Consider the following 15780-nt stretch of genomic DNA (forward strand, 5'->3'; position numbering starts at 1 on the left):
ATTTATTATGCGATTTTATAATTTTTTGTTTACTTGATAAGATTGAATAAACAATTGAGGCTATTTTAATAGTTTTATAACTTATGGGCTTTTTATGTTTATGAGAAAATATACAACACAAAAATTCCATATCGCATGTCCAAACAAACCTTCAATTTCATCTCATGATTCCATATCATGATATCATATTGCATGGCCAAACGGACCCTAAATACTTCAAGGAGAACTTACCAAAATAAGTGAGTAACAAACAAACAAACTAGGAAGTCGATTAAATTATAAAGCATCGTGAAAGCAGCAGCGAGACATGTAAATATATAGGAAGTGAAACCTCTCAGAAGTAGAAGAAAAATGGAACAACCCATACAAATCAGTTAAAGCAATCACATTTACCAAGTTTTGTATCACAAGAAGTTAAAAAGTAAAATGGGGAGCTACAAAGGGGGCTTGGTGGTGGTCTCCTTTACAATCCAAGGATGGAATAAAACATAGAAAAAACTACTGTATGTGTATGGTAATGTAGCAAGTTTACCAAGCAAAGTTCCTTTAATTTTATTATGTTAATATTAACTGTTCTAGACTTAAATAGAATTGCATTAGCAGAAATATGGCGCATAATCTAAAAATTGTCTTTGGCTACTTAGAGAAGAGTGTGTATACATGATCACATGTAGAATGGAAATGGAAACTTCCTAGCATAAACATGTTGAACTTGCGAATTCTCCATCCAATCTAGTTTATTTCTCAAGTTCACTACAGTAGTATATGAGAATTAGATATCAGACCAAGCATTAAAATGATGAAAGCACTGCAGGTTTAATCAACTTACCATTTCCTAAAGCAGCAATATCCCAACCAACTCCTTTCACCGTTCGACTCTTGCTCATAGCAGTTCTTCTGTTACCAGCACACTAGAGAAGAACTAAACAAATTAGTTTTGCAAATAACTGAACGATCAACAGTAGTACATATTCCCCTCATGAAAATTTTATAAGATATGGCCCAAAAATTTCTTTTTCAATTTATCATTTCCCAGTCCATAATTCTCTCCCAGCAACTAACACAACGTTCTGGAGCCGGAGCATGAGAATTTACCTGTAAAGTGGCAGTAACGGTATATTTTGGAAGCTTACTGTTATTTATAAACAAAAAAAAAAAACATCAATTATTTGAGTGAGTAACATGAAAATGGAAGTATTGATGTAAAGGAGTCTGCAGTATCCTCACCAAATATCCTTCATAAACAAGTCTTTGGAATTTTTAATAAGACCACTCAGAGAAACGGAATACCTGAAGAATGGCCAAGCAATCTCAGCAAGAAAGCTCTTAAAAAAATAACAGGATTTTACAAAAACAAGCCAAAGTATAAAACCTCTCTATGTCATCCACTACTGGTATGGGTCCGTGGTTTCTCTTGTAGAAGAAATCAACAGGAGTGACATAAGATGAAATCAGAGCTGAACGAGTTGGCTCGGCATTAAAAGGTTCCTACACAAAAATTAGATAATCGGCAATTCCCGTAATGATTCGATCAGCATATAATCTTAACCAATTAGCAGAAAATCGCAATAGAAACTCCACCATAAGGATGAAAATATAATACGATTCGGAATAACTACCATTGACTCTCAAAAATTGAGGGTTCAGATGATCGGAAAACTTAATTGCAGCGATCATTACAGACATGTTACAGTGTGGCAAAGAAATAAAGAAGAAGAGAATTTTATAGATTAACCTTGGCGTTAATTTTAAGGCAAGGATGGCGAGGGGGTTCTCGCAAATAATCGGAAGGCCCTCTAATCCCAGGCATTTCTCACTTCCTCAGTTTTCTTTGCCGCCGGCTTCACTGTAGTCCTGCTATGTGTGTGAGTTGTGAGAGAGATGAGGAGATTTGTACAAATATTGGAGCGGCCTCACTACCTGACGAATTTGAGGCTAAGAAGAGAAGCTATTCATGTAATTGGAAATCTAACGGTGCGGTGTGACTTCTGACGTGTATTATTGTCGAGGTCGCCTTTGATTGCCACGGTGGATTATTGTATATTTCACTTCACCATATGTACATGTCGCCGAGCAGTGTCAAGTGAAATAAGGTTGAAACAGCTCATAATTTTTTTAATTAAATTTTAATTTATTACTCCTCTATTCATTTTTACTTATTACACTTTGATTTGACACACCTATTAAGAAAATAATTATTGATAATTTAAGAAGAATTTCAGCATAATCAACCTTAAATAAATTCTTTATAAGAATTTTTGGAAAAATGAAGGGAAATAATTTTTTTTTTTTTTTTTTTACGAATGATTTTTTTAAAATCAGAAAAGAGAAAAGAAAATTGTGTTTAAAAAGAGAAATAGATTATTATAATTTTAGTTCAGAGTTGAGGGTAAAGGCAAGCTTTGGATTATCGTCGTGATTTGTCGCTCGTAATTCAGATTTGATCAGATAATTTGATATGTATGGACCAAAAGTATTTTTTGCCGTAATTCAATTTCTCGTTTATGTTATTTTTTCGCACAGCATTTTACTTTAAAATTCAGAGACCTTTTTTTAATTTATTTTTTAATGAAATGATACAGATTTCCGATATAGTATTTTTGAATAGACAGAGTACTTCATATATATTTATTTCAAAGCTGATTCTGAATTATGGTTCCGCCAAAATGGAACTGTTCAAGATGAGGGGGCTCCATTACAGGCACCTCTGTAGTATAACCTATGTTCCTTCTGCTCCACCATCACGCAATCCTCCCCACCTCTCTCTCCTAGCCGACCAATGTACTTCACTGCATCAACTCAAGCAAATCCATGCCCAGATGATCATCAGTGCCCGTATCCACGACAATTATGCCGCCAGCCGTTTACTGTCCTTCTCTGCTCTCTCAGAATCAGGCAGCCTTTCTTATGCAGTAAGACTTTTCGACAGTATTAACGAACCCAATTCATTCATGTGGAACACTCTCATAAGAGCTCAAGCTGGTAGCTCAAATCCCCGACAAGCCTTGCTTCTTTATGTAAAGATGCAAAGACTTTGCGTCGCTCCCGGTAAACATACATTCCCTTTTGTACTAAAAGCTTGTTCCAACGTGATGTGTATTTATGTTAGTAGACAAGTGCATTGTCATGCTATCAAATTTGGGTTAGATTTAGATTTGCACGTTGTTAATGGTTTGATCAGGGCTTATTCCGTCTCTCGTGTATTGAGGGATGCGCGGCAAGTGTTTGATGAAGTTCCTGAGAGAAATTTGAGTATTTGGACGACGATGATTTGTGGGTTTGCTCAGAATGATAGGTATGGTGATGTTATTCAGTTGTTTGAGCGTATGCTTGAGGATGGAATGACGCCCAACGGAGCTACATTGGCTTCTGTGCTGTCAGCTTGTGCCCAGTCAGGTAGTTTGCAATTAGGAGAACAGATTCACGCGTATATGGAAGAAAACGGGATGGAATTAGGAGTGATACTTGGAACGGCATTAGTGAACATGTATGCAAAGAACGGTGCCATAGTAGAAGCAAACAAGTGTTTTAGCAGTATGAGAGAAAGGAACATTGCAACTTGGAATGCAATGATTTGCGGGTTAGCTGCCCATGGACATGGAAAAGAAGCAATTAACTTCTTTAAGGAACTAGAACAAGAAAAAGTGAAGCCAAATGGCATTACATTAGTTGGGGTTCTGTCAGCGTGCTGCCATGCTGGGTTATTTGACTATGGTGAAGGAATATTTCACTCCATGAACGAGTTATACCGTATAGATCCCAAGATTGAGCATTACGGATGCATGGTTGACATTCTTGGGCGGAATGGGAAACTACTAGAAGCTGAGCAGCTCATAAGAAGAATGATTTGGAAGGCTGATGTGGTTATCTGGGGTTCCTTATTACATGCATGTCAGAGCCATGGAAACATAGATATTGCAGAACGAGCTGTGAAAGAAATTCTGCTTTTGAATCCAAATAGTCATGGAGTTTATGTCGTCTTATCTAATATGTATGCAGAAGCTGAAAGATGGGACGATGTGGTAAAACTAAGGAAGCGGATGAAGGAAGGAAGCTTAAAGAAAACACCCGGTTGGAGCCTTGTAAATGCAGCTCCATGATTTTGGATCCTTCCAAAATTCACGACTACTGCATTTCGGGACCTGAATGCCACCACATTTGTAAGAATTGGAGGACGGCAAATGTCTTCACTATCTATCACAGATTGGAAATATAACCCTGCAAAGTTGGTCAGTGAACCTTTTTTCAACCTTGGATTATGAAAGTACAGGGAAAAACAAATTGTGTATTGCGCCGTCTGTCAACATCAAAATATTCTGAAAGTAATGTTTAGCATGATTATTTTGTTAAATGTTATCTAGATTGTTATCTCATATGATGAAAAACATAGCTGGGAAGTTAAAGGTACCAAAACTGCAGCTGAAGGACCATTATCAGTCCCAGCCAAGTTTGGGGACACATTACTTAATCACTGTTATGGCCAAGAGAGCCACATGGTTTCTGCAAAAAACTTGTTGCTGGATAGACTTTCACCATCAACACAAATATTTTTATGACAAAGTCACCAAATTCCTTGGTGGACACACACTGGCATTCCCTAAATGGAAATAAATGTTAAGAATTCATACGGTACAAATCACATGAAGCAGAGTTCCTCTGCAGATACAGAAACACATTCGATCTTGACCCATTACATAATCGTCTTACTTGTTTCTAGTTTACTGTAAGATTACATAGCTAAATTTGTGAAGCCACTCTGCAAATATCTTCAGAGATAAGCATTGCACTTATTTGGCTAACACAAGCCAATCCTAAACTTACAACCTCTTAACTAGACTTGCACCCCAAAGCTTACGCTAAGGAAAATCTACGGACAGCACACTGCTGACATGCACCACAAACCTATAACATTCACATAGGCTACAGTTCTTTTATGCTTACTAGTACAGGACGCCAGCACGAGCACATAGCACCTACACACCAGCTTTTTCACAGAGATCTAGTAAGTCCAAAGTCTGCAAAACCGATAAGGTTTTAGGGGTTAAAAACCTGTAGTCTTCCCATAACAGGTGCATGGAACTTATATGTGAATGATCATCTTACCTCAGGAACGGAGAGCTCCAGACGGAACTTGGGGCCATCATAATGATGTAAAACTGGTCTGAAAGCATCTTCCTCCAAAGGATTACAGACTTTCCGGACACGGATCCTCACCTAAGCATTAAGTAGGTGAAACTAAGAAAATCTACACAGATCCTTCAAAAGCCTCAATAGAAAATGAGCTGTAATTCATAACCTTACCTGAGCAGGGAACCTTGACTCTCCTTTACACTTTTTATCCTCCCAGGCAGTTGGATCAATGTTGGAACCTCCAAAACTTGATGCCTGCCCAGATAGTTCAAAGAAAAAGTCATGGTCCATGCCAGATACTTAATTGGATTGAATCCATTTTTTCTTTAATATCTATGTTCATTGCATACATTAAAACAGAGTCGGAGAAGTAACGAGACTGAAGCTATTTAAAAAAAGAAGCTTGTGGTGCCATATTTAACAACATATAGCTCTTTTTTGGCAAGAAATAAGAGCTCAGCAAGTTAATGCTCAGGCCAAAAGCCGCAAAATCATAAGGTTCCCGATAAAGTACATAGCACACCAAGGCACCAGGCTTAACACAAGGTAAGAAAAATTTCTAACCACAGAATTAAGAAATCTGAAAAGAGAAAGCAGCCAATCTTTTGTACGAATATAAAACTTATGCTTCACACTGCAAGCAATCATATACAACGATGTGAATCTCTACGGAATGCAACATCCAACATGATATTTGTTGCTGATTTACACTTGAGCTATAGAAATATAAAACAGTTGATTTATCATCATTTTGAACTCACACAATCACAATATAGAAAAAAGTTTCTGCAACTAACCTCAAAGATACCATGCAACTGATGAGTAGTGTAATTATATAGGAACAAGGGTAACCCTGGTGTTATTGCCCTCACAGAATCTCTGTATCTAGGGGGGAGGCCTGCAAGTAAATGATTGGAGTTGAGCAAAGGGGATAACAATTGGAAAGAATTACTTCCTAGTCATCATCTATTTATCAATGATCTTAACTTTTGTCGATACTTGGCTATGGTGTGATTGGAGTTGAGGATTGGTGATAGCAATTCTGAAGAAGAGTACTCAGAGCTAGTAACAAAGTCAGAATTCATTTTCTTCAATTGTTGGCTAGTTGCTCTTTGAGCTTCTATAATAAAATAGCGTAAAACCACTGGTCGTTAACTAAGCAGCTTCAACATGCAGTTTATCCAACTAGTAACAAAACATAAAATCCCTGGCTATTGAATATCAAATGCAATATTACACTTGAATAGACAATGCTTAACATGATAGGGAAAAGTTAATTACCGAAGAGCAGGCGCTTTAGGTCTTCCTGCATTGTGTCATTGTTACAAACAAATATATATCCGCCAAGAACCTCATTCTTCGGCAGTGTCTCAGCAGCAGGCAGAGTCTTAAACCTTTTGTCAACAGAGTTATTTCCATTTGTGCTCTCAACGTTGTTATTGTTATTCTTGCTTGGTTCCTTGGTATAGTTGCTAGCATTGAACTTGCTTAAAGATGAATTTCCCAAGCTGTTAAAATTGGGATTAAGATAAACTGGATTTGCATTGTAAATGCTATCCATAATGCGATTCTTGCTCATATTTTCCGTCATCTTGCTTTCCAAATTTAACATATTGAAGTTGAGGCTTTCCCACTTGTTATCTTCCTGAAACATATGATTACCCCTGGGTCTAATTTCAGCAGAGCTCTTTGAAAGGTCAAGGTTATTCCTACGTTCACCCTTGTACTTCATCTGTTCAGACAATTTTAGAGCAGCTGTTGACCATTTATGATCCTCTGAGGCTTTTGATTGTCCTCGAAGCTCGTCGCCAAATTGCCAATAGCTCTGCATATTCTCCATGTTGCAGTATCTGAATGCAATTATTTTAAAGAAGCACAAATAAATCATAAGAACTTGTCAATCATGAAAAGTGAATCAACCATAGCAATTCAATCTATAGGGACATATGATTAAAAAAAACGACAAAACATAGAACTTTCTAACTCAACAAGTAGCGTTATTTATACTTGATATAGATCTTTATTTCTTTTTAGAGTAAGGAGCTCCCACCTTTTTTGCTCTCTTGGTAACTCGAACCCACAAACTTAGGTTGGAGGTTGAGGGTGCTTACCATCTGAATAACCCCTCTTTCCGATATAGATCAGTTACTACTCTCAACAATCAACATCAAGGTAATTGCAACAAAAATCATAAATCACCTAACTCCATAGAAAAAGTATACCTAGAGAATATGGTTTGTTGGCAATTGGCATAAACAAAAACTTGAAAAAACGTAAAAGTATACTGTGCTAATAATATGTGCACTCAAAAGTCAATAGTTTAAGCCTTAATTATATAAATAGCAATTAGCGTCAATTTTAATCTAATAAAGCTGGACATGAATAACTCATCTTGCTAAATTCACTAAAGGAAAATAGATCAAAGAAACAAAATGGATATAATCATGCAAAATAACTTCAAAAGAGATTTACAATATCAAACAATCTTGATCCGATGAATCTGAGATTACGCCAAAATGCAGTAATATATAAGGCCGAAATTAAAGCTTACTACAAAAAGTGAAAAAGCAGATCACAGAAACCCTATATTTTGGGATTTACCAAATCTATAGATGTAGAACCGTAGAAAGAGTGAGAGTGAATAAAGTAAAAATAAATACACAAGACATACCCTTTATCACTTCGGCTGCGAAGACCCGGAAGATGCGACGGAGAAGAAGGTGATACAGATTTTTGGATATTTATGAATCAAATTTCAACTGAAATGCCCTCACCTCTTCAGTTTATCACATAAATGCCATGATATTCTTTTGAAAAATAATATGGAGCTCAGTGTGACCGGGATATCCGTTTTAAATTCCTGATGACCAGTCGGCTCGGTGAATTTAATCACGCGTGACATGCGGTGAAAGTTAGTGCTGTCGGTCGAGTAATGGGCCACTCGAGTTGGACTAGAAAATGAATTTGTTCTTTTTATTTTGAATCTTATGATTATTTTCACGGAAGATTGTATAAGTAGCAAATTATTAATTCAAAATAAATGTTACAACCACAGTTTTATTTAATTATAATTCCTAGCAAATACTTTATCATTCACCTCTCTTCCCTGAATCTCGATTGCCACTCTCCATCACTTCTCTCACTTTATACAAACACAAATGTATAATAATTGTGTTTGTGTTTGTATAAAGCGACAAAAAACTGTATATACAAATGCATATCTCTTCATCATATACACTTATAATTATACAAATACAATTTTTTTCCTGCCCAGTTCTCTTTTGTCTTTCTCTCTTTCTTGTTTTATACAAACACAAGTTATACAAAATACAATGTATAATTTGTGTTTGTATAAAACGAGAGAGATTTGATATACAAATACACTTGTTTTAACTTGATTCAATTGTATAGGAATTCAAATTTTATGCAGATATACAAACACAAATAACATATACATATACATATACAAACACAATTTTCATAGACACAAACACCCAATTTATACAAATCGTTGTGATAATACAAATTAGATTCTTGCGATTTTATACAATCAAATGTTGTCTGCGATTTTATACAATTTCGATACTCAATAACAAACTATGTTTTTCTTACGGAGCGCAAATAGTAAAATGTAGCTATAGAGCACTAATATGATTTTTATGTTTGCTAAACCTAAAATTTACTCTTATTTTATTAAGTATTTTATAAGTATCTTATCGAATATTTAGTAATCATTTCGACATCTGATTTCCTATTAAGATATAAAATTATGAGATAAAATTAGTGTTTGAACATACGATTTCATGTTGATTTCATCTTACGAAGATGAAATCTCAAATTCTCCAAAAATCGTGATTTGAGATTTTTCAAATACAAAATCGACTCACAACGTCACATTTATATTTACTAACTATTTTTTTCATATGTAAATAAAATTTATAATTCGTATCATTACTTTTTAAACCATTTACATCTCATAAAATAATTGTTCTCACTAATGTAGAATTCATCATTACTTCAAATTAATTTTTGTTCCAAAATCATTATTTTTTTATTAAATATATTTACCAACAAATGACTCAAAGTAATAATGTTGGTTCGTCTTCTCAGTCATACGAACGAGAAATGCAAGTTCGATGTGAGAAGATTGTACGTACTATGTGGGAGTATTCTATTAAATACTAGTACACTACAACTTATGTTTTTGTATTGAATTAAAGCTTGATCTATAAATATTGTATTTTTTAATGATATCTTTGTAATAGTGTGTTATGCAATTTTATAAACTTATACTTATTTGGTAAGATTGTATAAAGAATTGAGACAATTTTAATAGTTTTACAACTTCATAATATAAGTTTTTATGTTTATGAAAAAACATATATACAACATAACAAGTTCAAATTGCATGTCCAAACAGAACTCCAACTTCATCTCATGATTTCGTATATCATGATTTCAAATTATGATTTCATATCGTATGACCTAACGGGCCCTTAGTAATCGTATTAAAATATAACTAAATTAAATTTGCTTCAGATTTTAGAATTTAAATTTGATATTATTATTGTTAATTTTTTTTATAATTTTTTTATTATTATTGTTAATTGAAAATAAAATAATACTAATAACTTGATCACAATTTTTGTAGACATATTTTAATTTATTTATACTTTATATGAATATCAAGATATTATTACAATGTTTGCTTTTGAATTTGTAACAAGAATGAGTGAATTTCTTTTTGTCGTGACTTCTTCGTTCTAATTTTAATCTAGTTTTTGAAAAGATAATGGCCTAAATAGAAAATATATAAATAATGATTCTGATAACTTTAGTTTGGACATCTTTCTATAATGAGTTTTGTAATATTTGGATAAAGTCCATTATTTATCGAATTTGAAACCTAATTCTAATAAATTAAAGTTAACACACAGTTTATAGATGTGATATGTTTCACGAATTAGAAACTGTTGCATTTTGAATTACACTACAATCACATTGATATCTTGGTATAAATATTAATTGTGAATTAGTAGTTAAACCCATTTGAATAATTTGACTTGTCTCATTGGTATTATATCATATCGATCTATTATAGCATCATTTCGATCGGCATAAAATTGTAAATACGTTGTGGATGGCATCTTTGATACACTTATTTATCTCTAAATTGTTTTTAAGATATTAGTTAAATATGTATTTGAAATTCAGTAGCACGTTGATAATGATGAATAGTTGAACAACAATAGCTTATAAATATTATTGTAAAGTAATAAGCAAAAGAAGTAGAGCTTAAATTTGTAGCCTATAATTTAGCAATGCCTTGCTTGATTATGATTAGCACATTGAAATTATTATGTAAGTGGATGTAATTAGTAGAGCAAATTCCAACTTATTTGGAATTAGGAGTGAGACTTATCTTGACCGACCACGAGTAATTTACTTTCATATTATTCAAAAGTAAGATAACTTTTCATTATTGTGCCGCATTCAATATGAATAAATGTTAACTTGTCCAATCAAAATCACATATTAAATCGTAACATGATTTTGTATCTTGATATGTATCGTCTCCTAATGCGACCATTTGTTAGATCCTTATTTTAACTCATACAACATGATACAACTTAAAATTTTGAATCTTTTTGCTCTATAGAAAAGATCTTCAAGGTTAAAAAGTTTAAATTTGCTTGCAATTTTGATCATGATATAAGTGAGGTCAAAAGTTCAAGGCCTCCGAGGCCATTCTTGTAATTGTGGCCATTTGTGAATTTTGTCCAGCCTATTTAATCAGGAAGAGGCCCATCTTCGCATGGTGTGGAATAGGCCCAATCCGGAGGGGTATCCTCACTTCATCGGCAAGTCCGCTGGTGTTTTACAAGATAAGCGGACGAGGTCTCAACCGTTTCAAGTTGAAGTTTAGAACCCTAACCCCAGTAAGTTATCGCACGAAGCGGAAAGGATCGTCAGTTTAAGTATCGTTCGTCATGGATATGCAAAGCGATTTCGACCGACTCCTCTTCTTCGAGCACGCTCGCAAGACTGCCGAAACCACATATGCTACAGATCCTCTTGATGCTGAGGCACGTACCTTTTCTTCATTGGCCCCTATTACTCGCAGACAACATATGCATTTTCTCATGCTCTAACTTGTTATTTAATTGATGTTATATGCGTATTGACTAATTAACCGTGACTTTGTTTCTGACTAATTCGTCAGAATTTGACAAGATGGGGAGGTGCATTGCTGGAATTATCACAATTCCAGTCTGTCAGCGAATCAAAGAAGATGATATCTGGTATTTCTTTCTAGTACTATTTTCAGTACTAGTACTACTATTGTAATTCCTTCTAAAAGGTTTTCATAGAATTATTGGACAATGTCCGCTCATGCTATCAGAGATTGGATTGTTAATTTAATTAATTCTGGTCAAGGAATCAGTCCAAATTAGGGCAATGAATGTGAAGTGACCTAATGAGTTTTTAGAACCAACTTTCTTTCCACTAGTGTAACTATTGGGCAACTCTACCCTCACTAGTGTAACTATTGGGCAACTCTACCCTCCAAGGTAGGTGTAGTTAGATGGGAAGGTGGGAAGGGATCACTTCACTTTTTTTGCCTTTGCCAATCTGGTCTCCCATGATCTTCATTCTAACTGCATCAACTGTCAACTGATAGGTGACACCACAAGTGTAACCTCTTGAACATCTTGAATGCCCTTTTAAATCGGATTTGACCTATTAATTTCAACACTCTCCCAACAAGTAACCAAATTTGGGTTCTCCTATGAATTTCCATCTAGATTTGTGAGTGTGAGAAATTACTTGGCATGAGCCCATATGTAAAAATTTAACGTAAAGCCTAAGAAAAGGAGTAGAGGGATGAGACACATTAAACACTTTCGATGCCCTTATATAGCAGTGGGACATTTATGTAACTAACCAAAGACATGTTTCATAGCATAGTAGGAATGTTGTCTTTCATGGTTAAGTAATCAAACAATTTTGTTATTTCGCTCTAAGACCATATATTATTTTTGAACTGGCATGTATATAGATGTTAAAGTTCCGTACTAAGAGCTTAAAGACCTATTAAGGCATACACATTTTGCAGAAGGAAATGTTTGAAGGGTGGGTTGAAATCTTGGGCCTTTTTCTTGTAATAAGTTGATGGAACTGAAGATAGTAATAGTATTATCTGTTCTTGTTTTCTAATTGGGCAATATACTCTCTAGATGCTATCTCAAAGTTAGAGGAGGCTTTGGAGGTTAATCCACAGAAGCATGACGCCATTTGGTGTTTGGGGAATGCATATACATCCCATGGATTTCTAAATCCTGACGAAGATGAAGCTAAGGTTTACTTTGACAAAGCAGCCCAGTGCTTCCAGCAGGCTGTTGATGCGGTATATTTTTTCTCTATGCAAATTTTGATATTTTTAGTGCATTTTTAGAGGCTTATTTTCATAGCTTTGTTCTGTTAACTGTAGGATCCAGAAAACGAGCTTTATCGGAAATCATTTGAAGTTTCTACTAAGGTAAAGTTAGTGCTGTTTTTTAGTTAGCCTTTAGTATGTTTAATGTGCTGAATTCTTGTCACACGATTAAGTGTTCCCTGGAAGAAGTGCCTACGCAAGTAGTTTCCATGTGTACTTCGAGGAGCTTTCCTCTTTTATTGATTGTTTGGCACAGTGTGCCTTCAATTTTCCTATTCATTTCCTTCACAATAAATAATTTCATCTATCAAAGGAAGTTCTATGTGTATGTGATTCCCCGCATGATTGCTCAAATATAGTGGTTTGAGACAGCCTTTTCTCTTCCAATCAGCTAACAGCACATAATTCATTCTGCTCAGAGTAACATGTTGTATTCTTGATGAAGCATATCCTAATTTTAGATGTTAGCTTGGCCGTAGGCTCAAATAATATTTTTCTAGAAGTAGAAGAAAACATCAAACTAATTGATGCACGTAGAAGGGAAATCTACGAAGTCAGTCTTTCAATGTAACATTATTCAAAAAGTCCTTCGCCTAGTTTGGGATTAGCCCATTTCATCCCATCTACTAACACATTATTTGATCAATTCATTGAACTCTGGTACGTTGTGCAGTTTCATCATTACTGATTAGGCATGCTAAATTGCCTGCCCTAAGTATCTTATAAAGAAAAATGTTCACCTTAAGTATGATTTAGCAACTATGCAATGGCTTCACATTCAGTAGATACTTTGAATTTCACTTGCATATATTTACCAACACCTTGTGCATGTTTAGTTCTTCAAATTGTCTATTGATAATTATGATCTTTACAATGCTACCTTTCTCAAAATAATAAGAAGAAAGAACTATGATCTGTATACTTTTTAAACAACGAGTTTGGGTATCAGAATGTTTGGTCTTTTCTTCTCTATTAAACATTCTGTAAGATTCTTTGGATAGTTCATAGGTTCATATTTCTTAGGTGGCGAAGAATTAAAAGAAGTTTGACCTTAGATTTCATTGCATCTTTTTTTTTGTGGAATGAATGGCGTGCTGGATGTTTATTGATATAGCTTATATGTTTGTAAATGTCCTTCTAGGTGATTCATACTGCCCTTGGAATTACTCTTGTTTATCATTTTATGAGAACCAATTGCCCTTATTAATTATTTTATCGTGTATGAATGTCATTTCTGTTTGTTATTTATGTTCTTGTACATTATTTTAGGCTTCAGAGTTGCATGCCCAGATTCACAAACAAGGTCCCCTTCAACAAGCTATGGGACCAGGACCTTCTACAGCAGCAACAAGTACAAAGGTATTGTAATTTTAGTTTCCCCCCACCCTGATGTATATTTCTATTAGTTCAAGCTACTTTATTTTGTTCTTAATAAGTCCTACTCTTTTTCATTTTCTATGTGGTGCGGGTTGTTTTTCAAAGTGCATTGCACAATTCCTTCTATGGCCTACAAAATTAAAAACTTTATGCACCCAAGGGTGTGAATTAACAGTCAATGAAGTGGGTTGAGAACCATGAGGTCTTGGGGACAAACACTAGAGTAGATTTCTTCCCCATCTGTTCCAGCCTTGGTGGACAAGCATTGATGGATAGAATCACCCCTGTTGTTGGTGGGAGGTGACATGTATCCCATGGAATTAGTCAGGGGCCTGCAACCTGGCTAGGACGCCACAGTTAATTTTTAAAAAATAAAAAATACGTTGTGTGGAAATTGCCTTCGTCATAGTTTGGTGGTTATGTTTCTGTTGTTTTTTATTGTTCTTCACATTTTTTCCCATTCTTGTTCTGTTCCTTTGAAGTAATGAAATTCCAAAAGGAAGTTTGTCTGGTTTCATTGAACTGAGTTTCACAGTCGGAGGACTTGCTTAACCTTTCATTCTTTGTCTGCTCGTACATTCAGGGTTCGAAGAAGAAGAAGAGCAGTGATCTGAAATATGACATTTTTGGATGGGTAATACTTGCTGTTGGACTTGTTGCATGGGTTGGTTTTGCAAAATCTAATGTGCCGCCACCTGCACATTCTCCTCCAAGATAAGGGCCACAATACAGTCTTACAGGCCAAAATACATGATGTAGTTTCTTCCCGCATAAACATGGCTTTTGGCGATTCAAGCTTTGCCATATAGCTAGGATTTACTGGTGTAACAGATTTTGTCTAAACAGTCTTTTGTCCTTTGATTCATACTAGTTATAAAATGATTTCATGACGCTGTTTTAGAATATTGTGCCTGCGCTCCTGGTCAACTTCTGTCAGTTTTGCCCCTCCCCCTTTACCGGTCTTGTCAATTGCTGGTTGTGAACATCTATGTTCTGCTTGGCTTTTCAAATTCAGAAATAATTTCGCAGTTAACTTGTGGATGTCTTGATTAGGTGGGATATGTCTACTGTACTATCTTCCATTTATCAGATTCAGGATTAAGCCAGATTTATTTGGTTTTAACTACTGAACATGTTCGGTATTGAAAACATGAAATTCGATTAAGTTCGGCCTAAGTTAATCAGCCCCAAAAGGCGATTCCATATGGGAAAATTATGAAAGAATTACAAACATTTAGCCTATACTAGGTACTATAGTAATAATTTAAGAAAATTGTGATTTGCGACTATAATTTCTCTAATTTTTACTATTCGCTTGATTTGTATAAATTTAGAATTTATATAATTCGATTTCTGATTGTATAAATTCAGAATTTTGTATATGTTTACCTTAACTATTTGTATTTGATTTATGATTTTTTTAAAAATAAATTACCTTGTTTGTATATTGGCAAGAGAAGTATACAAACAAAATTCTGAATTTTTTTTAAATGTATTAATGCAGAATTTATATATACTTACCCTATTTGTATATTTGCAAGTGAAATATACAAACAAACAGAAATATATAAACCGCAGCCTCCATAACAAACGAAATTATAGTTATGGAGAGCAATTATCGAAACCATAGCTATAGAGCCTTGTTATATCTATTATATTTGCTATGCTTTCTTATTTTCATTCTAAAAATAAGACATTGACTCCTTTCTAATTGAAGTTTCCACGTTCTGCATAATTTAATTGCTTTGTTTGCTGAATGGGTTGATATTTATTTTTGTCCTTGAAATGAATTGGTATATGGGGTTTTTTTTTTAAACATAAAATATTATGATGTG

General features: G+C 34.6%; 4 protein-coding genes across 4 annotated transcripts in view; 2 read left to right on the top strand and 2 right to left on the bottom strand.

The window, feature by feature from the left end:
• The window catches only part of LOC102604225 (sulfite oxidase-like), an 8123-nt gene extending 6274 nt beyond the window's left edge, over nt 1-1849 (bottom strand). The window contains 5 exon segments of the mRNA NM_001288380.1: nt 830-911; nt 1096-1132; nt 1228-1290; nt 1373-1488; nt 1736-1849. Of these exon segments, the coding sequence (NP_001275309.1) occupies nt 830-911; nt 1096-1132; nt 1228-1290; nt 1373-1488; nt 1736-1810 (373 nt within the window). The 5' untranslated portion in view covers nt 1811-1849.
• A 763-nt stretch (nt 1850-2612) lies between these two features.
• LOC102585415 (pentatricopeptide repeat-containing protein At5g56310-like) lies at nt 2613-4547 on the top strand. The gene has a single exon (XM_006338744.2). The coding sequence runs from the start codon at nt 2667-2669 to the stop codon at nt 4098-4100; it is 1434 nt and encodes a 477-aa protein (XP_006338806.1). The 5' UTR covers nt 2613-2666; the 3' UTR covers nt 4101-4547.
• Nucleotides 4548-4636: 89 nt separating this feature from the next.
• LOC102577607 (uncharacterized) lies at nt 4637-6980 on the bottom strand (the record flags this gene model as incomplete). Its single annotated transcript, NM_001288399.1, is given in 5 exon segments — nt 4637-5015; nt 5104-5214; nt 5302-5385; nt 5928-6028; nt 6412-6980. Coding segments are annotated over 5 exon segments (897 nt in total). The 3' UTR covers nt 4637-4973.
• Nucleotides 6981-10948: 3968 nt separating this feature from the next.
• On the top strand, nt 10949-14851 carry LOC102605121 (mitochondrial import receptor subunit TOM20-like). Its single transcript, XM_006338635.2, has 6 exons — nt 10949-11216; nt 11354-11432; nt 12369-12538; nt 12623-12670; nt 13838-13927; nt 14529-14851. Exons 1-6 carry the CDS (start codon nt 11121-11123, stop codon nt 14661-14663), a joined length of 618 nt encoding a protein of 205 aa, XP_006338697.1. The 5' UTR covers nt 10949-11120; the 3' UTR covers nt 14664-14851.
• Nucleotides 14852-15780: the final 929 nt, after the last annotated feature.

The sequence above is a fragment of the Solanum tuberosum genome, unplaced genomic scaffold (genome assembly GCF_000226075.1).
Source record: "Solanum tuberosum cultivar DM 1-3 516 R44 unplaced genomic scaffold, SolTub_3.0 scf00004, whole genome shotgun sequence".
Lineage (NCBI taxonomy): Eukaryota > Viridiplantae > Streptophyta > Magnoliopsida > Solanales > Solanaceae > Solanum > Solanum tuberosum.

Coding starts and splice junctions, on each gene's coding strand:
- LOC102605121 (XM_006338635.2), top strand. CDS start 11,121: ATGGATATGCAAAGCGATTTCGACCGACTCCTCTTCTTCGAGCACGCT. Junction 12,539..12,622: donor TCCAGCAGGCTGTTGATGCG/GTATATTTTTTC, acceptor TGTTAACTGTAG/GATCCAGAAAACGAGCTTTA. Junction 13,928..14,528: donor CAGCAGCAACAAGTACAAAG/GTATTGTAATTT, acceptor TCGTACATTCAG/GGTTCGAAGAAGAAGAAGAG.
- LOC102585415 (XM_006338744.2), top strand. CDS start 2,667: ATGGAACTGTTCAAGATGAGGGGGCTCCATTACAGGCACCTCTGTAGT.